The 26758-nt window shown below is 47.8% G+C and overlaps 1 protein-coding gene across 2 annotated transcripts in view; it reads left to right on the top strand.

The window, feature by feature from the left end:
• The window catches only part of LOC140399129 (regulator of G-protein signaling 3-like), a 369904-nt gene that overhangs the window by 34179 nt on the left and 308967 nt on the right, over positions 1-26758 (top strand). Inside the window, exons 1-4 of one of the 2 annotated variants that reach the window (XM_072488326.1) lie at positions 13293-13467; positions 21515-21565; positions 22864-22922; positions 25640-25734. In XM_072488326.1, the coding sequence (XP_072344427.1) occupies positions 13383-13467; positions 21515-21565; positions 22864-22922; positions 25640-25734 (290 nt within the window). In that variant the 5' untranslated portion in view covers positions 13293-13382. Of the gene's footprint in view, positions 1-13292; positions 13468-21514; positions 21566-22863; positions 22923-25639; positions 25735-26758 lie in introns of those variants that run through there. The other variant, XM_072488325.1, reaches the window with a different exon arrangement.

Raw genomic sequence — 26758 nt, forward strand, 5'->3', positions numbered from 1 at the left:
CACCCCCACACTCCCTTTACCCTCACACCACCCCCACCCTCACCCCCACACCAGCCTCGCCCTCAACCCCACCTTCACCCCAAAACCACCCTCACCGACACCCTCTCCCACACCACCACCACTCTCCACCAGCTCCCCCGGTCTAATCATGCATCCTGTCTTGTGTCTTGCAGGACCTGCTGGTGATGGGGCAGGTCCACCTGGAGTCCTCCAGCCAGTGCCACAGCCGGAGCCCACTCCCCTCCGTGGGCCGAACAGTCATGAGAACAACAGCACAGACGGAAGTCATATTCCTGTGACCCAAGACATTCAGGAGCTTGAGTCCAAAGATGACACTAATATCCAGTCACAGCTGTCTCCAACACCAACCACCATCCAGAGACACGCACCTTGGTTGGACACTTTAGTGAAGAGGCTCCTGGGACACTGTCTGGTGCGCACAACACAGCTGATCTAGTATAGTAGGTGGAGGTAGGAGCAGCCGAGGGGGTAGGCAGTCGGAGGGCGGGCCGGCCCCAGGAACTAGCTATCATCCATACAGGCTTCGGGCTTCTGGAACGGGCGGTCCCATTGATCGTGGAGATGGAGTTGCAGAGTCAGGGACTACATGAAGGGTTATCAGCGAGCATCCAGTACCTGCAGGCTCGGCTGGTGGGGTCCAACCGCATGCAGGAGCAGGAGGTGGTGCCGACCATGTGTGCCACCCTGGCCAACACTGCACGGGTGGCGTCTGCGGTAGAGGCATTGGAGGCGAGGGCTTTGGCTATGGATCAGCATGCCCAAGGTCTGGGCATTCTGTGCAGCCGCTGGCCGAGACCCAGGACAGGGTTGCTGCCTCACAGGCAGCCATGTGTGAGAGCCACCTGGAAATTGCAGCGGCGCTCCTGAGCGTGGCCCAGTCACAGCGGGCCACGGCTACGGACGTCGGCGGCATTGTCCAGGCGCTGGCCGACATGCGCAGATACAGAGGGAGGTGGCCCAGTCCAAGAGGGAGACGGCGCAATCACTTACTGTTTGTGACACAGACCCAAAAGGTGGTGGCACAGTCAATGGGTGATGTGGTACAGTCCCAGCCGGGGTTGGTCCACTCCCTGTGCTCAATGGCCATGAGCATGCAGAACCTGATCGAGACCAGAGCGGTTCTCCAGGACTGGTAGTACCAGGTGGAAAGGGAGCCCCAGGAGATAGCTCCGCTCACCCCCCCCCATCCCATGGAGTAGTCCGGGGGCCACCGGGCACCCCAAGGTAGGAGGAGGTAATGGAACGTGAGTTAATGACTCCTGTAGGGGAGGTGCCGGAAAGCCACAGCATCTGAAACTCCCCCCCCCCCCCCCCCACACTTCCTCCTGTCCCTGGCGCACCTGGTGGGCAGCGGGCAGAACCGGGTAGCACCACACCACCTGGGGCACTCAAGCAGTAGCCGGGCCCATCCAGGCACCTATACCGTGTATTCAGGAAGCTGAAGCACTGCTCAGTCACTACATGGGCGTCGTTGTAGCAGGTCTCAGCATCGATCTGTGGCCTCTGGATAGACCGACCACAGTGGATAACCCCGGTCGTCCCTGAGCCAACCCCCCCAGCTGGGGGGTAGGGTGTGGGGAGGGGGTGGGAGGGGTCTTGAACATGCCATGAATCATTGAGTGTGCCAGGATGAAAGCATTGTGCACACTGCCTGGGTATCCGGCGCAGATGTGCATGATGCTCATCTGATGGTCAGACATCAGCTGCACGTTCATTGTGTGGAACCCCTTTCGGTTTGTGTAGAGCGGCCGGTCATCTGTCGATGCTTGTAAGGGAACATGCATCCTGTCGATCACCCTCTGGACTCGGGCATCTCGTCGATGGCAGCGAACCCAGGTGCCCTGGCATCCTGGTGGGCTCGGTCCACATTGAAATGGATGTATTGTGCCAACTAGGCATATAGGGCCTCCGTGACGGCACAGATTCATCTGTGCACCGAGCCCTGTGAGATCCCAGACAGGTTCCCAATTGGTGCCTGGAAGGACTCCGCGGCGTAAACGTTCAGGGTGACTGTCACCTTGACAGTCACCGGGAGTGGGTTTTCTCCCCCATTCCCCGCGCTGCCAGGTGCACCATGATCTGGCAGATATGTCACACTGTCTCCCTGCTCAGCTGGAGTCTTCAACGGCAAGCCTGGTTCGGCAGGTCCTCGAATGACAGGCTTTGCCGGTACACATGAGGCCTGATGCGGCACTCCTTTGTACCTCCTCCTCCTCCTCGGCTTTTTGGGCAGCCGCCTCTCCATTCTGGACTGCTGCCTCCTGCTCCTCTGGGGCAGGCTGCTGATGCAGGCTCCGCTGCTGCAGCGTCCTCCTCCTTGAGCAGCTCCAACTCATACAGCCACAGGGCATCCCCCAGGGCTGTGGCAACGAGTAGGAAGGACACCATTGATGATTGTATTCCAACATCCATTGTCTGCAGGGGGTGAAAGGCTGACATGTTAGCTTGGTGTGTACCCTGTGCTCAACAAGATCCACCGGGCTGCATGGTGGTCCCGTATGGCACTGTGGACTCTGCCCCCGCAAGTTCCCCTCCAATCCCCGCACCCTTGGCCCTGTCGGTGTCTGGCACTGTGGGGACTCTGGCCCTGGCGCCCATCCCTGCTGCCAGGAGTACTGTCGGCTACTGCTGCCCTTGCCAGGGCTACACTCCGCGGCACCCGTCCGGCGCCCTCGGGGTAAAGTGGGCATTTCTCTGCGTGGGCCGTGTGATACACCACCAGTGGGTGGAGGCCGATTGGGTGGAGGGAGTATGGCGGTGAGTGTGGGAGGGGTGGGGGGAGGGGGCACTCATATGGTTGGTGTCACTCTGCAGACCCAGAAGGCAAGGTGGGAGGTCAGTGGGGTGCGCAGCAAGATGGCTGCCTTGAAGGCTGTGGAAATGACAGTCCATGCCTGGGCACCGCCCTAGTCTTATGAGGGGGTCATCCCGGCCACACGGCCCGGCCCGTTCCCCTATCACCCTATCCCCCCCACCACCACCACCACTACTTCCACCACCACCATCCCCAGCTCTGGCAGGGCCCTCCTCCCACCCCAGCCTGCGCGATCAGTGTCCGGCACGGCAGCCGCAGTCGCGTCTCTCCTTGTCCTACCTCCTCACTCTCCATCAGCCAAGATGCCACTTTCACAATTTTTAAAAGCACAAGTGAACCACGCTGTCGGGAAGTCAGCCCATTGGAGGTGGAGGATCACGGGGGCCCTGGAGAATAACCGGGCCCGGCCCACTAATGTTATGCAAACAGTTGGCTGCACAGTTGCAACCAGAGATCAGTATGATTGAGGGACAAAATAAATACTGAAGTATTTACTAGATTCTCCTTTTGTTACTTAAATACCACATAGCTAGTGAGATTTATTTTAAGAACCCTGGGGAATTAATCAAAGATCAATTAGTTTTGATAATCATCTAACAGAACAAAGTTTGTGAATAACAGAAAACCAAGAGTAGACTGGAAAGCCAGACATGGATTTCTAATTCCCAATGCACATTTAGGTGCAGTGATTACTGTTCAATGTATGCTCACTTTGCACTTTATCACCCAACAAAATAATCTGTACTGAAAATGTCACTCTTTTTGGAACAGCCTATTACTTAAATGTACATATCAGGTGTTTTTTATTTGATTCAAATCTATGCACATCTTTTGCTGTGCTTTGCATTTTAGAACTATATTATTGCATAGAAGCCTATTTTGCTTTTTAAAGCTAAGGAAATAATCTTTATAATCAATAATTGAACTAGTGCTTTCTGCTTAAAGCAACCTGTAATTTTCAGTTCTTGTTTCAAAATCTTTCCATTCTTACTTTGGGATTTGGACTCTATACTAATCCTCAGAATAAGATAATTCTTGTTGGGTAATATCCTTGTTGGCAAAAAGGACAATCACTAATTTAGAATGCAAACCACAAGGATTGTTGAACAATGAAGATTAATACTTAACTTTTCATTCATCGAGACATGGCATAATACACTGTCTTTTCCCTGGATTCTGCGATTTATGGAGTCTTTTCTTCTCCTTGGTCCCTTGAACCTGGTCTCATGATTCACAATGTCCTTTGAGGTTTTAACTTAATTAACTTAACTCTAACATACACACAAATCCCCTTTGTAGCAACCTTCAATTTCCCAGCCTACCTTAACTGCTGCAGCTGTATTTTTCACAGCTACTTGCCAAGTACTTCTCTGCTTTTCCTGTGAAAGCAGTCCTGATATATGCTATTCACTTTAAGGAAATGTCTTTAGCTCGATAACCCTATCGGGCGGCATGGTAGCACAGTGGTTAGCACTGTTGTTTCACAGCGTCAGGGTCCCAGGTTCGATTCCCGGCTTGGATCATTGTCTGTGCGGAGTCTGAACATTCTCCCCGTGTCTGCATGGGTTTCCTCCAGGTGCTCCGGTTTCCTCCCACAAGTCCAGAAAGATGTGCTGTTCGGTGAGTTGGACACTCTGAATTCTCTCTCTGTGTACCCGAATAGGTGCTGGAGTGTGGCGACTAGGGGATTTTCACAGTAACTTCATTGCAGTGTTAATGTAAGCCTACTTGTGATAATAAAGATTATTATTATTAATACTGGATTCTAGTTTTGATCTGGATTTCTCACGGCAAACCCTGACTCGAATGTCACTTCTGTATTCTTACAGTGATCCTCAGCTTATGACAGTTTAGTTACTTCCGAATTCTTATGTCAATCTTCAACCTATGGCAATTACCCGTCGACTGGCAATATCTTGCGCAAATGTTAACTTAGGTGCCATACACCTAACCGTCTCTCCTGGCAAGAGCTCCTTAGCATGTGTCCTTCTGGCTTTCCTGCAACAAACTAAACTAAACCTGTACCCTTTATCTATAATTCCAGCCCTCGACTAGCCCACCCTTGTACCCAATCAGCATCTCAGTTTTGGCTTCTGTTTACTGCTAATACTGGACTCGCAGGAACCCAAATGTGTAAACGTGCCCTAGCACACAATTCCACGTGTTCTTTTATAAAGCTACATGACTGTATTTTCACAGTTGAAGAGATGCCAATTAAAAAACTTAGAACAACATTCCAATAATATAGGGCGGCACGGTAGCACAGTGGTTAGTACTGTTGCTTTGATCGTCAGGGTCCCAGGTTCGACTCCCGTCTTGGGTCACTGTGCGGAGTCTGCATATGTGTGTGGGTTTCCTCCGGGTGTTCCGGTTTCCTCCCACAAGTCCCGAAAGACAGGCTGTTAGGGGAATTGAACATTCTGAATTCTCCCTCAGTGTACCTGAACAGGCGACGGAGTGTGGCGACGAGGGGATTTTCACAGTAACATTCATTGCAGTGTGTTATAACCTGTCTACTTACCATTGGCTGGGGACTAATGACAATCCCACAATCCTGTGGGAGTATGAGCTTCCCCAATGAGGGGGGCGGAGAAACCATTAGTAAACTCCCATTATAAATAAAGCTGGCCAGTTTAGGAACCGGCAGGAAGGAGTGTGCAGCAAGGGAAGTTGCTGCTGCTGTTATATATATATATGTTATTGTAAATAAATGTTATTACTTTGTATCCTTAAAACCCATGCTGGATTCTTCGTGGCCCTCACAAAACTGGCGACGAAGGTTAAAGTGAATACTGCTGAAGCCACCTCCCTGGATTTTTGTTGGATACATGTTGGAAGTTGTTTTCTATTATACCATGCCTCTGTACGGATGTTTGGATATTTTTGATGCTGCGCTGGAAAGCTGGAACCAGTACACACAACGGATGCGTTACTCTTTCCGGGCAAACAGTATCACCGAAAACGAGTGCCAGGTGGTCATATTGCTCACCGCCTGCGTCCCGCATACGTTTGGGGTGATTTGGGAACCTTACGTACCCAGCTGCGCCGGACACCAAAACGTTTGATGAACGTGTGAATATAGTGGGGCAACATTTTAACCCAACCCCGTCCACGATAGTCCAGCGTTACCGGTTTAATACCGCTGCGAGGACCCCTGGAGAATCCCTTGCCGATTTTCTATCCAGGCTACGCAGGATTGCGGAGTATGGTGAGACCTTGTCAGAAATGTTACACGACCGTTTGGTTTGCGGTATTAACAATGCGGCCACCCAGCGAAAGTTGTCAGCTGAGCTAACATTGACTTTTCAACAGGCCATTCAAATAGTATTGTCCCGAGAGAGCGCAGCACGAAGAGTGCAGGAGCTACAGGGAATGGAAGTGCATGCGTTGGGGCGCAACCCCTTCCGTCCGAAAACGTCCGCCCGCACTCCTGCGGTACCTTGGGCGAGGCAACGTCCGGACCGACGCCAGTGGCCGTCGGACATTCCTCCCCGAAGGGAGCCTTCTCCAGAACCAATGGATGAGGAGCCATGTCCGTGTCAGACTTGTAGGCGCCGACCCTGTCGCGGACGGCGGTCCTGGGGCGCCAGAGGCGCCGTCGTTCCGACCGAAACTGGGACCAGCCCAGGGGCCGTAACTGGGACCAGCCCAGGGGCCGTACCTTCCATGTGGATGAACCTGCGGCGACTACTCCTGAGGACGTGGAGACGGAGGACAACTGCCTGCAGTTGCCTTGTGTGGCAGCTCCCCGTGTGGCCCCCATTAAGGTGACAGTATGGGTCAATGGCCACCCAGTTGAGATGCCCGGTGCCGTACGCCTTGCTCGAGAAGGTAGAAGGGGAGCTCATTCGTTTGGAGAGTTTGGGTATTATCAGGCCCGTCCGTTTTGCTGACTGGGCAGCACCAATTGTACCTGTAATGAAGCCAGATGCCACAGGTCGCTTGTGTGGCGACTATAAACTTACAGTGAATACGGCTTCCCGACTCGACCGATATCCAATGCCTCGCATAGAGGATCTCTACGCGAAGCTTGCAGGCGGACTCTCATTCACAAAATTAGATATGAGTCACGCCTACCTGCAGTTGGAGCTGGACCCTGCCTCCCGACCATATGTAACGATTAATACACACCGGGGCCTGTATGAATATACATGGTTGCCCTTTGGAGTATCCTCTGCCTGCGCAATTTTTCAACGTGTTATGGAGGGCATTTTGAGAGGTTTACCACGTGTTGCTGTCTACTTAGATGACGTTTTGATTACAGGGACGTTGAAGCACGAACATTTGGAAAATCTGGAGGCTGTCCTTAGACGCCTTTCAGAGGCTGGAGTCCGCTTATGTCGCACAAAGTGCGTATTTCAGGCAAAGGAAGTAGTCTACCTAGGTTATTGGGTGGACCGCGAAGGTTTGCACCCCGTCGCAGAGAAGGTGCGTGCAATTCAACAGGCCCCCGCCCCGACTGACACTTCGCATCTTTGTTCTTTTCTCGGTCTCGTAAACTATTACGGGAAGTTCCTCCCCAATCTGGCAACTACACTGGCCCCTTTGCACCTTCTGCTAAATAAAAATCACACCTGGGTTTGGGGTCAGCCGCAAGAAACCGCTTTCCGGCGGGTAAAGCAACAATTGTCATCGTCTGAGTTACTAACCCACTATGATCCTGGAAAGCCTTTGCTCATCACATGTGATGCATCCCCGTATGGTATTGGGGCCGTCCTGTCCCACAAGATGGAGAACGGGGCCGAGCGACCGATAGCTTTCGCCTCCTGCACATTGTCTGCAGCGGAGAAAAAGTATGCGCAGATCGAGAAGGAGGGCCTGGCAGTGGTTTTTGCGGTGAAACGCTTCCACCAGTACGTGTATGGCTGCCATTTCACTATCGTGACTGATCATAAGCCTCTGCTGGGACTTTTCAGAGAGGATAAGCCAATACCGCCCATTGCTTCCGCACGGATCCAGCGCTGGGCTTTGTTGCTTGCTGCATACGAGTATTCTCCGGAGCACAAACCAGGTACGCAGATAGCAAATGCCGATGCACTGAGCCGATTGCCTTTATCGACTGGCCCCATGTCGACCCCCACGACCGGTGAGGTGGTTGCAACCCTAAATTTTATGGACACCTTGCCTGTCACGGCATCACAGATCCGTGAGTGGACCCAGACGGAGCCAGTCCTGTCAAAGGTTCGGCATATAGTCCTGTATGGTGGGCAGCATAGACAGCTCCCAGGCGAGTTGCGGGCATTTTCCTCCAAGCTGTCAGAATTCAGCGTGGAAGACGGCATCCTCTTGTGGGGGATGCGCGTGATTGTCCCGGAAAAAGGCCAGGAGCTGATACTAACAGACTTGCACAATGGGCATCCAGGTGTGATCAAAATGAAAATGTTGGCCCGGAGTTATGTCTGGTGGCCAGGCCTCGACACCGACATTGAGAAGGTGGCCCAAAACTGCTCCATTTGCCAGGAGCACCAGAAGCTTCCGCCGGCCGTGCCCCTACATCACTGGGAATGGCCTGGGCGGCCTTTGCCACGCTTGCATGCAGATTTCGCAGGCCCTTTTCAAGGATCCATGTTCCTTCTATTAATTGACGCCCAGTCTAAATGGTTAGAGGTGCATAAGATGCAGGGGACAACGTCCTGCGCAACAATTGAAAAGATGCGTTTGTCGTTTAGTACGCATGGCCTCCCCGAGGTGCTGGTCACGGATAACGGCACTCCATTCACGAGTGAGGAGTTTGCGAGGTTCACGAAGGTGAACGGCATACGCCATATCCGCACTGCCCCTTACCACCCGGCTTCAAATGGGTTGGCAGAGCGCGCAGTGCAGACATTCAAAAGAGGCCTAAAGAAGCAGTCTTCCGGATCAATGGACACGAGAATGGCTCGCTTTTTGTTTACGTATAGGACCACCCCCCATGCGGTGACTGGGGTAGCTCCCGCAGAACTCCTAATGGGCCGGAGACTTCGCACCCGCCTTAGTATGGTTTTCCCGGACATTGGCGCAAAAGTACGCCGCACACAAGAACGGCAGGGACAGGGATTTTCTCGGCATCGGCCGATTCAGCAGTTTGCGCCCGGTGACCCAGTGTTCGTTCGGAATTTTGCTGGTGGTGCCCAGTGGGTCCCTGGTGTAATCTTTCGCCAAACATTCCCTATATCTTACCAGGTGCAAGCCCAGGGTCGTCTCCAGCGCAAACATGTAGACCACGTTCGGTCCAGAAGACTATTCCCTCAAAAGATTCCCCGCCCCCGGAGCTCATTTCTACAGCCACAGAGACCAGAGACAAGGGAAGGTAGTCCTCACAATCTTCCACTGGTGCCTGACTCGAAGCCTGCGCAGGTCGTTACAGAACCGAATGGAGATAGAGACGCTGACATGACGGAGGCAGCAGACTCTGACTCCGAGATGGAGACACAGAATGCATCAGAGGGGGAATCCTCGTGTCCACGGGCCGTGGATGTACAACTGTTGCGCCGTTCATCACGGAAGCGCCGGTCTCCGTCTCGTTACACGCCGCCTGATCCAGCACCGCGTGCAAATGGTGTCCGGCCTGCGGCAAAACGAGTCCGACGCCCTCCTTCGCCAGGGTCTTCGGTGGATTCCTTGGACTTTGGGGGGGAGGGATGTTATAACCTGCCTACTTGCCATTGGCTGGGGACTAATGACAATCCCACAATCCTGTGGGAGTATGAGCTTCCCCAATGAGGGGGGCGGAGAAACCATTAGTAAACTCCTAGTATAAATAAAGCTGGCCAGTTTAGGAACCGGCAGGAAGGAGTGTGCAGCAAGGGAAGTTGCTGCTGCTGTTATATGTATATGTTATTGTAAATAAATGTTATTAGTTTGTATCCTTAAAACTCGTGCTGGATTCTTCGTGGCCCTCACAAAACAGTGTTAATGTAAGCCTACTTGTGACAATAAAGATTATTATTATTACAAACAAATTAAAGGTTTCCATCACTGAGCTCATGTGAGGCTTATGGCCTAATGCCCCACTCTCCTGATGGTGCCGCCTCATTCTCCCCTCAGTGATTTTCAATGTGCTTAGCCTTCCTTGCTCTGTTGCTACTCCTAAATGTGTCCCCAGGATGCATATCTGCGGTGGAGGTAGCCAGCTGTTGAGCACGTCCTGTGGCCTTCGATGGCCCTGATGGGCGTCCTCTGGGAGCTCTGGGGCTGGATGGCCCCGGCGCACTTGTCGACGGCATATGCATTGCTGTGCCACCCTGTCCCGTGTGCTGACTTTGAGACATGGCCTCATTAGAAGAGTGGAACTCGAGGGAGCTGGTGGCCACCATCCCCACTCCATGAGATGGTTCGGGCTGGCACCCAGCACCCTCTCCTTCCGCTCGGTGCCCATAGGGCCCAGGGGTTCACCTCGGGGCGGAGGGGCAGCTGGTTCAAACCCCCGCTGCATCTGCATCATCTGACTCTACCAGCCCTGGCGGCTCCCTGATGTCTGCACCATCATGTTGACGTCCTCCGCGATATTCCTCAGTGATTGGGCCATTTTCTGCAGCGCCTCGGCAATGCCCAACTGCGACTGGGACAAGCTCCGCAGCGCCTCAGCCATTTCCAACTGACAGCAGGACATATCCCGCAACACCTCACCAAGGTCAGCCTGGTACTGGGTCACGTCCAGTGAGTCGGACATTCTACCGAGGCCCTCAGCCATGGCCGTCACCGACTGTGCCATGCCTTGGATTCCTCCACTAATGCTGCCAACGTCATGCACCAGACTCTCCACTGCCATCGCCATGCTAGCAGTTTTGGTCTTGGTGCCACGTATTGCCGGCTCCCATAGCCTCTGGTGCTCCTCCAATTGGCTATGGACCTGCTGGAGTGTGGCTGACATCTCCCTCTGAATGTCCCGGCTCCCTAATGTCACCATTAGCTACGGGTATGCCTGTTCCATAGGCTCAGCATCTGGCTGGACCAAGCTGGGTCCTGGAATTCAGCAGCCCTCCGACTGCTGTCTCGCCTGGGCTTCCCTGCCTCCACTTGCTGTAGATCAGCGACTGTGTGGTGCTCACCAGATTGTGTCCCAGAAGCTTGTCCACGAACGTTTCCCACCGAGGTGTGTGTATCTGCGCTGGTGGAGGGTGGGGATGACAGCTGTGATGCATCGATTGTGTCATCCTCGGACTTCTCCTCCGAGGTGGTCTCATGAGAAGCAGGGGAAGGGGCCACCACGGATGGGCCGGCGCAGGCGGCTGGAGGACCTGCGGGAGAATGGACATGTGGTCAGTGGGAGGGATTGGTCAGTCATTAGGGTAATAACAACTCATGTTTGACAGGTCCTCCGGGGTGGATCCTCACCTCTGTGGCATGCGCCAACCTCTGCATTGGTGACTGCTCTGTTCTTGGCCACCCTAGTCACCTCCAAGGCCTGTTCCTCAAAGAGGTGAGAATTCATATGTCCGGCACCTCTCCGCCAGTCTGGGCCCTCTCCTGGCGATTGTTGGAGCGCTTCTACGGAGACAGAGAGGACATGTTGGTCACACGTTTGGTTCACAGTGGTGGGGGGGCTATGTGAAGGGATGGTTGGGGAGGTTTGAAGGGAGGGGTGGGTGAATAGAGGATTGAGAGGCCCCATGGAGGGTTGGCGGGGGATGCTCAAGTGGGGCCGTCACTTAGTCGCCGCTGGCACTGGCTGCCCTGTGGCTGATCCGCCAGGACCCTCGGAGGAACAGGACGTCCCTCCTTGTCTCCACCGCATCTAGGAGCCTCCCCAGGTCTGCATCCCCAAATCGTGGTGCCGGTCGTCTCGGTGCCATGGCTACGAGCTGAATGGGGTTGGCTGTGCAAGTGCTGTTTAAATGCTGCTCGACCATGTTAACGGGGTGCTGGCGAACGCGGTCCTGATGAATCGGCTGGTGGACCTTTTGTGACGAAAAGTCTGTGGGGCCTCGTTAAGTGGACCAATTAACGTTGAATAATGTTCCTGGCCTCGCTGGGCCGAACGTTGGGAGGTTTGCGGCAGTTCCCGCTCGCTACCACACTTAGAAACCTTTGCAGAGAATCGTGCCCTGTAAGTTGTCCTCCTGCTCCACATGCTGAAAGAAGTTGCCTCGCACATATCTCAATAAAGAAACTAGGGAAACAAACTGCTGGCTAATTGCATAGAAACCAGTATGCACTAATACAGCATTAACTATTTTGACCAGGATGCATGTAGAGTGTTATTGATTATTGATCATCCAGCTTGGTTCATTGATGGTACCTAAAGGATAGACCTACCACTGGGAGCTGGTATTATTCCTACGCTGCAACAAATAACTCTGCAAGCCAGTGTATTAATGAAGAAAGTAATCATAGTTGGGCAGAAAAAACAGAAGCTTATAGTGCACAGTCAAGCGCTCTCTGCTGGTGAGCTGCAGATTTCTGCCTGGGAAAATGCAGCAATACTCAATCACATAGCTCGTCTTGCCAACCTTTGTAACATATGTCCACATGTAGACAGAGTGACTTTAGTATTAGGAAAACAAGAACTCCTTTGATAGTTTTCTCAGCACTTAGTTGGAGATATAAGCATGGTAATGGGGTCAGTGAAGGTCATGAATCTGCCTGGTCAAAGAAAGATAAACTTTGCATTTGTCATCATTTTACACCATTTAGAATTTGTTTACAGATTAAAGTAGTTTCATACCTCTGTGAAAGTAGTTAGAATGCTTTTAACCTCAGTCTGTTCCACTACATTTTTTTGTTTTATGAGTGCTATATCTTGCCTGATCTCACCAATTCTGGCAAAAAGTTAAAATTAAAAGGTTAACAGGTGCTTTGTATTTTTGGACAACTTTATTGCACATTTGTGGCATTTTCTGCTTCATTATTGATTTTCTTCTTGAAGGTGAAAATATGAAAGTAACGAACCACGCTAGAGCACGTTAAGCTCTTGCTTTTAAAACAGAGGTGTTGTTACTGAAATTATGTCAGTTGATGTAAAATAACTGGCAGCTCTTGCAGCATTTCTTTTAACAACATAAACTGTGGTGATTTGGTCACGCCCCAGTGAACTGCAACCTAATCCTTTTCCAACCAGTTTAGTGAGAACTAGGATCTTTCTGTCGTTCCCCTGGTGGAGTTGTTAGCCTTAGTTGCTTTTGTATTTGTATTACAGGAACTGCGGAGAAGAAATCAGGAGTGATTACTACAATGCAAGAATGCAAATTTAAACATTGATTAACCTTAACGATTGCTACTTTTTTCCTCATTGTAGCCAAAGTCTGGTACTCCATTTCAGGATTTAGAAGTGCTTTCCCGTTGGATATCCGTGTACTTTATAAGAACATTTCTTCTTCAAAGTCAGTGAATAGGTTTTAATCGGTGAAAAACTGGCATTCAAACAGTCGTTCAGCCAATCGGAACAAATGCTGTTCTCATCACTATGGTCACGACAGTTCACATTCAAAGCAAGGGCGGTTTGAAGAGCTTGCTGGGAAGCTCAGCTGGTCTTATCAACCATGCTTGATACGTACTTTTAACAGCTTCTCGAATTACTGATTTGAAACATTACGGATTCAAGTTTCAGCAGTATTAGGAAGTAACAATGGAGCATGGCAGCAATGTTCACAGGGTTTTTTTTTGCAACAGATTTTCAAATGTTCTGGATTCTTTTTATCTCACTACATTTGGTAAGGTACAAGTGACACTGGGTCACATTTTATCTGTTCTGTTCAAACTGTCGGTTACTGCATTAAATGTTAAATGACAATTCCATGATTGTATGACGAGAGAAATGGTGCTCAGGTCACATTTTTGAACTCCTAGTTTCAAAAGTTTTAGCAATAACGCGAACGTTTTCAGCAAAATTGAGTATTGTTGTATTGAAAGATTAAACACTATTTGCCCTGGAGATCAGCGATAGGTACTGTGCAGGTTTCGGCATTGTGAAAATGTAAACGATTATTTAGCATTTGTTAATACTTGCTTTTTTATATAGTCTTTCTATTCAAGTTTTAATTAGAAATTCAGAATATGCTACGGTATGGGTTTGTTTAGGAATTTAAAATGTGATTCAGCATTCAAACACAGTTCAGTGGTATTTGAATGGAACGCTGGTGTTGATATATTATGCAATGTGATTTATTTTGTATTAGGTAAAAAAATAAATAGAACAGTAATGAAAAATCTATAATCCTATCAATTTGGACTCTAGTACTTCGGAGAAATTTTATGTAATGAAGTTTTTTTAGTGAGATTGATTGTGAAAACGTTTTACAAATATAAAAATTGACATGTAGATCACTGGGAATGTATAGCAGGAGGGCAACTTCTAAAATGGACTGAAAGACATTCATGTAGTGATAATTTGTGATCATGGCATCCTCAAACTACGTGGCAAATTGTTAGAAAGTTGATGGTTGAATATGATACATTAACTTATTAAAAGGCGCCCAAATTAGCTAAGTATAAACCAAGGCACTAAACTAAGATGAGTTTAGTCTTATGTGCTGTGTTCAAATTGTTGAGAGCAGTAAATGAAGTATAAACATTTATAATGTTCCCGTTATAAATTGGACATAGAAATCCGGATTGTTAATATTGCTAACATAGAAATCCTTGGTCTCAACTGGACTCTCAGTACTGCTACAAAGTATGTGTATCATAGGAAATACTTATTCAAATTATTGATATTTTATCCCTAAAATTACAAAATGTATCTGTTATAACCCGAATGAGACCTACGGGGTTGGAGCAATAAGTCTGCCGAATACGAGCTTCCCTGCTAAAGGGGCAGGGAGCCCGAGGACATTCATGATTGAGATCTGTATAAAGTCGGCCAGGTTTGGAACCGACAGAGTAGACCCGGCTGGGACATGATGTAGATATAATTACTTTTCAATAACCAAGTTTTCTTTTGATCAACTCGGTTCGGACTCGTTTGTGGCCTACTGAACTGGCAACGAGGATAAAACTGGATTACTGTTGAAGCTATAACACTGGAACGAACAGCTGCTGGACTAAGTTTGGAGAATTTTTTCTTCAATTGCAAATATGCCTTTGCAACAGGAAGAAGCATTCACTCAAGTGAAAAAACAATTGACCGACTCCGGCTTGTTGACAGATTATGATCCTGTCAAACAACTAATAGTCACGTGTGACACGTCACCATACGGCATTCGTGGCGTTTTATCACACTGCAGGAAAGATGGCAGAGAGAGGCTGATTGCCTTTGCCTCCCTGACACTGGCTTTGGTCGAGTGCAGTTATGCACAAATTGAGAAAGAGGGTCTGGCAGTTGTCTTTTCCGTGAAGAAATTTCATCAGAATGGTCGGCGGTTTTCATCATGGACCACAATCCGCTGCTAGGTCTTTTTAAAGAAGACAAAGCGATTCTGCCCATTGCCTCTGCCAGGACACCGCTGGGTTCCCGTTGTACAGGACCCTCAAGATCAGGTCTTGGCCTTTATCCGGGATGACGAAACGCATAGCCCACAAAAGGATGCCATCTTCAACACTAAACCTGGACATGGTTGGTGAGAATTCCTGCAACTCGTTTGGCAGTCTTCTCAGCTGACCCCCATACAGGACTATATTCAAACTTTACAAAGGGCCGGGAACCCGAGGGCATTGGGCCCTCCTGCTGGCTGCCTACGTGTACTCATTTGAACAGCGTTGATCGGAAACGCGGATGTATTAAGCTGACTGCCTTTGCTCAAGCGCCCTCCTTCTCCACCCAGGATTGACAAGATAGTGCCCACGCTCACCTTTATGGATTTGTTGCCTGTTACATCATTCCAAATCCGTGAGTGGACACAGATTGACCTGGTCCTTTCGAAAGTTTGACGTATAGTCCTGTATCGGGGCCAGCATGGAAGACTGCCAAACAAGTTCCGGGACTTCTCACCAGAAATGTCCGCGTTTAGTGTGGACGATGGCATCCTTTTGTGGGCTATGCGTTTCGTCATCCTGGGTAAGGACCTGATCTTGAGGGTCCTGCACAACGGAAACCCGCGGGTGTTCAAAATGAAAACGCTCGCCTGCAGCTACATTTGAACAAAAACTAAAAAAAAAATACAACACAGGAACAGGCCCTTCGGCCCTCCAAGCCTGTGCCGACCATGCTGCCCTTCTAATCTAAAACCTTCTACACTTCCGGGATCCGTATCCCTCTATTCCCATCCTATTTATGTATTTGTCAAGACGACCCTTAACGTCACTATCGTACCTGCTTCCACCACCTCCTCCAGCAGCGAGTTCCAGGCACCCACTATCCTCTGTGTAAAAAGCTTCTCTTGCACATCTCCTCTAAACTTTGCCCCTCGCACCTAAACCTATTTCCCCAAGTAATTGACTCTTCCATCCTGGGAAAAAGCTTCTGATTATCCACTCTGTCTATGCCCCTCATAATTTTATAGATGTCTATCGGGTGGCCCCTCAACCTCCGTCGTTCCAGTGAGAACAAACCAAACTTATCCAACCTCTCCTCAGCTAATGCCCTCCATATCAGTCAACATCCTGGTAAACAGTCTTCTGCACCATCGCCAAAGCCTCCACGTCCTTCTGGTAGTTTGGCAACCAGAATTGAACACTATATTCCAAGTGTGGCCTAACTAAGGTTCTATACAGCTGCAGCATAACTTGCTGCCGGGCCTGGACGCAGAGATAGAGAGGGTGGCCCAGCAGTGCGGCATATGCCAGGAACAACAGGAGCTTCCACAAGCCGCACCCTTCACACATGAGAATGGTTTGGGCGCCCGTGGGCATGATTACACGGCAACTTTACTGGCCCCCTTCACGCCCGATACTCTTACTCCTGATAGTGGTTGCTCTAAGTGGCTGGAAGTCCATAGAATGTTGTCAATCACCTCTAAGGCGACCATTGAGAAATTGCACCTGTCTTTCAGTATGCACAGTATCCCAGAGGTGTCAGTTACTGTCAATGGAACACCTCTCACAAGTGAGGGATTCTCGGGATTCCTGAAGACAAATGGGATACTGCACATCCATATGGCCCATACGGCCTCGTATCACACTACTTCCAATGGGCTGGTAAAAAAGGCAATACAGACATTCAAACGAGGGTTGAAAAAACAGACTTCGGGGACGATGGACACGAGATTGGCCAGATTTTTGTTCTGCAATCGGACCACTCTGCAACTGGGGTAGCACCAGCTGAATTACTAATGGGCCGGAGGCTTCTACCTGTCTTAGTCTAGCTTTCCCTAATGTTGGTGGGAAAGTATGCCACAGGCAGGAGCAGCAAGGGCATTGCCCTGTTAGATGAAAGCCGTCCAGGCTGTTTGCAACAGGTGAAGTCTAGGTTCGCAACTTTGCATACGGTGCCCAGTGGATCTCGGGGACAGTCATCCGCCAGACATGGCTGGTATCTTATCAAGTTCAGACACAAAGTCGTATTGTGAAAAAGCACCTTGATCACATAAGGTCCAGAAGACCAGTCTTACGAAAACATCCTTGGGAGAGGAAAATTACAGTCCAACCAAATCCGATGCCAGTAGAGGCTAGAGCATTACCCCAAGTGGGTTAAAGCGCTGAAATGAGAGAGGTAGTAGGTACGGATTCTGAAATAGAGACCCAGGCTTTGGAAGTCTCCGATGGGGAGGAAGCAGTGCAGCAGCCTCAGAAAGTGCAATCACCGCAGCATTCCGAACGGAAGTGGTATTCACTGTCATGATATACACCGCCTGATCCAGCTCCAAAAGTGTAGGAAGCATAGCCAAGGGCGAAGAGAGTTCGACACCCTCCTACTCCGCAGTCATCAGAAGAGATTTCGGAATTTGCGGGGGGAGGTATGTCAGAACCCGCATGAGTCCTACAATGTTCTCGCCGAATATGAGCACCCCGCTAATGGGGCAGAAAGCCTGAGGAAATTCATGCTTGAGATCTGTACAAAGTCGTCCAGGTATGGAACTGACAGAGCAGACCCGGCTGGGACCTGTTGCACATTGTAAATATAAGTGCTTGGCAATAAACAACGTTTTCTTTTGACCAACTCAGTTTGGACTCGTTTTTGGCCTACCTAAGTATCGTAAATATTTATCATTGTTCTTATTTATATTGCATACTTGGTATTGATGATTTACATTGCACCTTGCACCAAAACATGCAGCATTATGTGACAAAAAAGCTTTCAATTTTAAAGCACTGTGTCATTGTCCCTTACGATGTCTCAAATTAGTTGTAACAAATGAATTATTTTTGAAGTGCAGTCACTTATCTGTAGGCAGATATGACTAGCTTTTCACACAGCTGGTCTCACAAGCAGTAAATTAATGACTAATCCGATTTCCAAAGTGTTGGTTGGGGTAAAAATGTAATCTATAACTGAGAGAATTTAATGCTTCCCTTCAACTAAATGTACTCATTTTGCAAATAGAGACAACTTGATACTAGCTGCAAGACCACTTGAAAAGATGATATTTAATGATGTCACTGTGCATCCTGCAAGTGGTGCAGAACTACTTAATTTAACTATGATAATCAGATTATGAGGTTATACCACCATTAAATTTCCACTGGTGGATTAGAGCTTGTTACCCTGTATCATCTACGATTTAAGAGTTAATTAATAGAATCTTGGGAACAGAGTGCCACATATGTGTTTGATTCTTGATGTGTGGAATTCTGCCTTTGTTCAGGTAACATAGAATCAAAAATTATGGTATAGGAAGTGACTATTTGGCTTCAACTGGAGCTATTTCTTCAATCTAATTTCTTTGTCCTTTCCTGGGGCTTTTATAGAATTTTGGAGCAGCACAATGCTCACTTGCTTTTAAAGGCACTTTTACTCAAAAATTTTAATTTGGAAGAGCAACACCAAACTGAGCCATGTGTGCTGACATTTATACCACCCTGCATCTGCTATTTACTAGGCTTGTTGGAGGTTAGTACAGAAAATAGAGACTGGGCTTAAATTTTCCTTAGGAAAGATCAAGCACTTGCTTTCTCAATCAACCCCCAGTAGACAACAAAGAATGTTGAGAATGTCACGTCAGCTGAAAAAAGTTTATTTAAATAATTAATGATCAGTAATACTTGTGAATACCTACACTTGCAATTGTCTCAGTTTATTGCAATTACTTGTTACACTGCCTTATTGCTGCCTCCTGTTGGGGAGGTGTAGATAATGTTAGTTCAATAATGTCTGCCTGCCGTGAGTTTACCTGTTAATCTTTTCTCAATGTAATACAACGATTGCGATTACACATCATGCTTTGTTTTATCACACCATTTCCATCACAGTAGTCTGTCACATTTTCCTGACATTATTTAACTGACCTACAAAGAGTCCTAAACACAGCCCAGTCCATAACGCGACGAGTCTGCACGTTCTCCCTGTGTCTGCGTGGGTTTCCTCCGGGTGCTCCGGTTTCATCTCACAAGTCCCGAAAGATGTGCTGCTAGGTGAATTGGACATTCTGAATTCTCCCTCTGTGTACCCGAACAGGCGCCGGAATGTTGCAAGTAGGGAATTTTCACAGTAACTTCATTGCAGTGTTAATGTAAGCCTACTTGTGACAATAAAGATTATTATTATTAGAAATGTGATGGGTTAAATATCAAAAGTAGGGTGGAGGAGGAAGAAGAAGAACAAAAGAGAACATCTGGTATAAGATGGGTGAGATTAAATGACAAAGATGTAATGGAACAAAAGAGACAAGTTGGTTGTAGTAACGAGACAAAGCATTTGTCCAAATGCCTAAATAATGAACAGTTTTATCACACCATTTCCATCACAGTAGTCTGTCACATTTTCCTGACGTTATTTAACTGACCTACAAAGACTCGAGAACACAGCCCAGTCCATTACGCGGCGAGTCTGCACATTCTCCCTTACGGTAGTAGAGGGTTTAAAAAACAAGTCACAGCAGAAAGAAAATGGAGAAAAATTATGCAAAGTAGCCTGGATATTTCCCGCTCAATTAACCAAAAGAGCTAATGTGAATGAAAAAAACTGAATTGATATTGAGCCCTAAGTCTTCAGGATTTCCAAAAGATCTTCTTAACCCTGAATTGTTCTGAAATGTAGTGGTATTGCCAAGGACTAGTAAACCAGAGACCCAGTTGGTGAAATTTGTATTCAATAAAAATCTGGAATTAGAACTCTAATGATGATCATGAAACCATTGTCGATTGTCGAAAAAACCCATCTAGTTCACTAATGTGCTTTAGGGAAAGAAATCTGCCGTCCTTATCTGGGTTGGCTTACATGTGACTCCAGACCCACAGCAATGTGGTTGACTCTTAACTGCCCCCTCATGGGCAATTAGGGATGGGCAATAAGTGCTGGTCCAGTCTGCTTTGCCCACATCTCATGAACAAATTAAAAAAAGCTTGTGTTGGGAAATTTGTATTGGGCAAGGTCCCATGCTTTATAAATTTGGATGAATTGCCAGGTAATTTGTTTTTAGTGGTGATGGGTGAGAGAACAGTCACGTGCAGAAAACTAGGAGAAGTCCATGCACTTTTAAGAATACTGTCATGAGATCTTTCCATCCTTTTGAATTACAGGAATAGGCACATGGGGTCTTGCATTAATACCTCATATGAAAGATGGTATTCCAACAAGCTGTAGCCTCTGGATGCTGGACACCTTTAATACTGCTGTGTGCTCAGGTTTTAGAGTGGACTTGAATCTACAACCTTCTGACTCAGACACGAGTACTATGAACAGTGCTGAGCAGACAGCTGGGATTGGAATTTTAAAATTTGCAGAAAAAATGAAGCAACTTTGGCAGCATCTGTGGAGAGAAAAAGAATGATCTCAAGTCCAACATGACTCTTCTTTAGATCTGAAGGAGGGTAGAAATATGATGGGTTCTATACTGTTGAAAAAGTGGGGGAAGGTCCGATAGAACACAAGGGAAGGCCACAAATAGGTTAGAAGGCAAGAAAGACAAAGATGTCATGGACGAAAAGTCAAAGGGTAGAAACATTGAAAACAGGAGCAGGAGGAGCCATTTGGCCCTTTCAGTCGACTACGCCATTCATTATGATCGTGGCTGATCATCCAACTCAATAGCCTAATCCCACCTCCCTCCCACTTCATATTCTTTGATCCCCTCACCCCAAATCCTATAAAAACATAGAAAATTATAGTAAAGTATACAAAAGTATAGAAAATTGCAGTAAAGAAAAAAAGCATTGTTCCAGAGTGAGAGTTAATGGCAGAATAAAGGACAGTCAGCAAAAACATGAAAACAAGATACAAACTGTATTGGGGTAAAAAGGAGGGACAGAGTTCATGATCTGAAGTTGGTCAACTCAATGTTGAGGCCAGAAAGTTGTGAAGTGCCCAATTGGAAAATGAAGTGCTGTTGCTCAAGCTTGAATTGGACTTCATTGGGACGTTGCAGCAGGTTAAGGACTGGAATATGAACATGAGAACATGGAGGAGATCTGTGAATGCTCAGTTACTGAATACATTCAAAACTTAGATAGATAGCTTTTTGAATATTATGGGATATGGGGATAAGGCAGGAAATTAGAGTGATAGAAAAGATCAGTCGTGATCTTATTGAGTGGTGGAACAGGCTTCAGAGGCCAGCTCCTGCTCCTATTTCTTACAATGAAGACGAGGAAGTAGTGAAGAATAGCAAAACCACGTCTGCAGCAATATTGAAGAACTATTCAGCCTTTATAGGGGTTAGAGAGGACGATGTGGCCATTAAAATTACCATAGCATTTTACAGTATGACTAATTTTTGTCCCTAACAGGACAGCTGAAGCTATCAGTTCATCTTCAAGATGGGGAAATTGCTGTTCATGGTAAGTTTGCAAATGTTAAAATTGTCCAGAGAAAAGTTGTTTATTTTGTGAAATAAAACTTAAAATTGGTTACATTAGAAACTGGGCTACTCATAAAATAAAAGCTCATTTACACTTATTGAATGGAACTCGATCATTTATTTGAATATGAATATTGTACCCGGAAAATGCATTTGCTTGAAATAGATTTGGATAGTTTATCTTTTCTCAGTTTGAACCATGTAAAATTTCAAAAACATTGGCGGGATTCTCCAGCCCCCCGCCGGGTCGGAACATCGCCGCGGTGTGGTGTGAATACCGCCCCCGCCAGCCGCCGAATTCTCTGGCACCGAAAATTCGGCGGGGGCGGGAATCGCGCCGTGCCGGTCGGCCATCCCCCCCCGGCGATTCTCCGGACCTCGATGGGCCGAAATCTCGCTGCTGTCATGCCAGTCCTGCCGACGTGAATCAAACCACCTACCTTACCGGCGGGACTGGCGGCGCGGGCGGGCTCCGGGGTCCTGGGGAAGGCGCGGGGCGATCTGGCCCCAGGGGGTCCCCCCACAGTGGCCTGGCCCGCGATCGGGGCCCACCGATCCGCAGGCGGGCCTGTGCCGTGGGGGCACTCTTTTCCTTCCACCTCGGCCACAGCCTCCGCGATGGCCAATGCGGAAGTGACCCCCCCCCCCCGCGCATGCGCGGGGATGACGTTAGCAGCCGCTGACGCTCCCACGCATGCGTGGACTTACGCCGACCGGCGAAGTCCTTTCGGCCCCGACTGGCGTGGCGCCAAAGGCCTTTACCGCCGTCCGGCGGCGCGCCAACCACTCCGGCGCGGACCTAGCCCTTCAAGGTGAGGGCTTGGCCCCTAAAGTTGCGGAGAAATACGCACCTTTGGGGCGGCCCGACGCCAGAGTGGTTCACGCCACTTCATCCCACCGGGACCCCCGCCCCGCCGGGTAGGGGAGAATCCCGCCCATTGTCTGAGTTGAACATTGCCAAATTATTATTTATCATTGTTAAGGATTGTATCGTCACTATTTTTGAAAATGTATTATCGTTTGAAAGTTGCAAGATTCTTCGCCGGAGGGATTCTCCATTTTGCAGGTGCCAGAGGGTTTCCCGACGGCGTGGGGCGCCCCACAATGGGAATCCCCATTGACTGGCCAGCGTAACGGAGATTCTTGCCGGTGTGGCGAGTCAGAAATGTGGCGCGGCGTGGCGGAGAATCCAGCCCGATGTATTTAGTTCTGTAACACAGAGAGCAACCAATTTCATATTTCTGAGGGTTAAATATGTTACAACATTTTGCTTTCTAGTTATGGAAGCAAAAGGACTTATGGGCAGAGAATACCGCACTTGTGACTCTTATGCAAAGGTATGCTCTTTGACTTTAAACGTTCCACAATGAAAATGTGAAGTCTTTTTAGTAAGAACGAATCACAACTAAGTCAGACAATGCTTATTATTTTAGAGCAGTTAATTGGCCAAGAATCTGTTATACAGATTATTTTGTATTAATTTTAGTAGATTAGAGAACTGAAACAATGCTAGTGTGCTCTTTTCTCTGCTTTAACTGAAATATCTGTTGTCCAAAATAAGGGTCTCAACAAAACTTAAACCACACATTTGAAAATTAAATTCTTAATTTATTAATTGCATTATATTTTGTGCCTTTTAACTTTCTTGTTTCAGCATTTATGAAAACAACAGGTTATGATCATTTTGGGTGTGCGCTTCACAACAGACTGACTGAAAGAAAATATCATTTTATGTCATTTGCTTTATTTTAATCCTTTTGTTGTAAATGTGCCCTCCTTTGTCTTCACCATCTCCCAACATTTACACATTATTTTATCCTGTCTGTTTGTCTGCATTATTAATAATTTGTATTTTACCTACTTGCTTTCTATTTCGCAATTTGAAGGTTGTTTAACACACAAAATTTGTTGTGTCAACTCCATTTTACATATGTAAACTTGGCATCTAAGTTTCCAGCATGGCAGGCAGCATACAGGTGGACATACCATGCTTAAAATGCACCAATCCCTATACTGTAGATGCTCTTGTATTGGCATCAAGGGCCTTCGAAACATTACATGTGCAAATAGGGCGCCTCATGCCTGTTTTAAGCCCCATTTGTCCCATCAGATGCATGCCATTATGGTTGTTATTCTTGGGCACTTGACAGCCAAATCAGCAATCTTTAGAAGAGCTGTTGGAGGCTTTCTCCTGATAGGAAAGTTATGTTTTACCTTATTGCGGAGCCGGTAAGAGCAGGCATGCGTCCTCCTGGATGCACTTGAAGTTTGTGGAATTGTGTTCTCTAGTACTTCAGCACAGTCCGATATTTAGGACATCAACTCTTTTTATGTGATTGGCGTCTCTGTTGATTCTCTCTGCCTTGTTAAGAATTGCGAAAGATTAAGATTAAAAATTAAATTGGGACAAAATAAAATAAAACAGGGAGTAGATAAGAGCAATTGGCTAAAGAGAGTTTGAGTTGTGAATTAGCATATCAGTGAGAAAAGCAAGTGGTTACCTATGTAACTAGAGGAAAACAATGGGTTATAGAAAAGGTAACTTCAAAGTGGAGAGATAAGGGCCGGGATTCTCCCGGAATCAGCGGGGCGGCCCATAGCGGCGTGAACCCCTCCGGCGTCGGGCTGTCCAGAAGTTGCGGAAGGTCGGAGGACTAGGCCGGCGCTGGAGGGGTTGGCGCCGCGCCAACTGGCGCCGAAGGGCCTCCGCCGGCTGGCGCTAGTAGATGCAGACGCAGGACCGCCAGCGTGTTCTGGTGCATGCGCGCAAACCGCTGGCGTGTTTCCTCCACATGCGCAGGGGCTTTCTTCTCCGCGCCGGCCATGGTGGAGCCTTACACAGGCCGGCGCGGAGGGAAAGAATGCCCCCAAGCACAGGCCCGCCCGCAGATCGGTGGGCTCCGATCGCGGGGGCCGGATCCCCCCGCACTCCCCCGAGGGTTCCGCTAGCCGCCCATCAAGCCAGGTCCCGCCGGTATGGACCTTGTCTATTTAACGCCAGCGGGACTGGCTGACAACGGGTGGCTGCTCGGCCCATCGGGGCCCGGAGAATTGCCGGGGAGGCCGACCCCACCCCCTCCCGAAAACCGGCGGCAGGGAATTCGGCAGCCGGCGCGGAGCGGCAGGGCGGGATTCACGCCGCCCCCCCGGCAATTCTCCCACCCGGCGGGGGGTCGGAGACTCCCGCCCAAGGAAATTGACACATCTATGCTAAAAGCCGATTCCACATGGTGGATATCATCAAAGGGAAAGAATGATACATCCATAGCACAATGACTGGGGAAAGGAACAGTCACAGCTGCCATCACAGCCACACCCAGCTGCAGAAACAGGCCTCCTGAAAAGAAGAGCGGATTTTGCCTTCACTGAATCTGAATACAGTTTTCCCCCAAACTTGGCAAATAACCTGTGCGTGGTAATTATCTCCTACATTTAGCTCATAGAATTATATAATGTTGGATGGTGGTTGGGAATAATGGGGCGCCTTAGAGATCAGGGAATATAGGTAGTTGGGCATCAAAGGGGTAACTTCATGAAATACTGTGTGTACAGCCATCGGTGTAATTAAGTGTTGTAAGTATTAAGTATTGTCCTTGTGTGTTTTATTTCTTTTAATTTAATAACAGTTCGTTTGTCAATTGTTCACACAACAACTTGTCTATTTCTCCCTGGTTCACAGTATACCAAATTGAAAATATACAGCACTAAGATTCGGTGTTCCAAATTACCCTTCTGGGTTTTGGGGACTCTTGTATTTAACATCAGCAGGGTTCTTAACAGCCTCCTCACTCCCATTTTTTCCCTTATCCTCCACCAGTTCCTGTGACACTGCTAGTTAGGTATGATAATCAATTTAATTTTATATAGCACTTCTGAATCCAAGACATTTATGTGAATGAGAAACAGCAATGGGCTCCAAATTCAAGCCTTGTGGCACTCAATTTAGTACTTTTCCTTACCTTGATAGAACTTCAACAGTTACTCAGTGTTTTCAATCTTTTGAGTTCAATTATTTATTTGCAATCCTACTTAACTCGCCTTTCTTGCCTTAAAGTTGTCAGTGGTACCTGACTGTGATCGTGGATGCAGACAAAAGACAAAGACTGTGTCAGACTGCAAAAATCCTGTATTTCATGAACATTTCATATTGTAAGTATTTCTCATTATTACCCATGCTTTATTATATACGTGTAGTTTACAGCTGTGACATTTGACAAGGTAACTTCATCAAACTTTACGGGTCAGGGAAATCCTATAACAAAGAAATTTGTTTTCAGCTATTTGCACTTAAGATTTTTTTCTTTCATAATAATTTAGCATATGACTACACTATTTCAATTGACTCTTTTAGGCATCATAAGATAATGCGCTGTTTTTTTCCCCACCTGCTTTACAAGGTATCCATTTCAGTCTATCATTGTTGGTTGTGAAACATTAGTGTGCAGCACCTGTCATTATGAACATTGTCATTAAAATATTTCAGTCCACATTTTTGCGCACAGCTGGATATAAGCTTGCATTCTCAGTAACAGGAGCATTCGGTGCATGACTTCAAATGTATTTTCAATGTCATGACAATGCCTGACAAGTTGTCTTTCCCTCACTTCATGGAAAATAATTATTTTCAAATGTTGAGGCATTTTTCTCTAGTTGATCTAGATTTAATATTGTCACTTATTTTTTATGGATTATATTTTCAAAAAAAATTGTCAGGTACAAAATATTGTCAGCTTTCCAGTGATGCTTGAATTAGGTGCTTTAGCATAGCATGGCCCTGAGTGATTTTGTTGAAAGCTTTCATACATCTGTTACTTTAGAGTTCCACATGCATTTACTCCCACAGAAGGGAATTGTTTTTAGACTTTGGACACAATTTGAGAGGAAAATTTTGAAGTGCCATTTTGGGTGTAATTGGCGGGGTGTTCCTCGATGGCCGCGTTGGCGATATCATGGTCTGTATTTAACAGTTCTTTGTGCCATAAATTGAGCCCCCACGAGCTTCTCGCCATTACTGGCTGTCTTGTCGTCTGATTCGCCAGATTCGCGCCTCACCGTCTCGCCTCTAACAAGGGACAGCTAGTTTTAAATGCTCCCTCACCACTCACTCTCAGCCAACACTCAAGCATGATAGCACGCAGACCTGCTCCTTTCTTTGGGGGTGCCAACCGGCCCA

Source organism: Scyliorhinus torazame, chromosome 22, assembly GCF_047496885.1.
Source record: "Scyliorhinus torazame isolate Kashiwa2021f chromosome 22, sScyTor2.1, whole genome shotgun sequence".
Taxonomy (NCBI): Eukaryota; Metazoa; Chordata; class Chondrichthyes; order Carcharhiniformes; family Scyliorhinidae; genus Scyliorhinus; species Scyliorhinus torazame.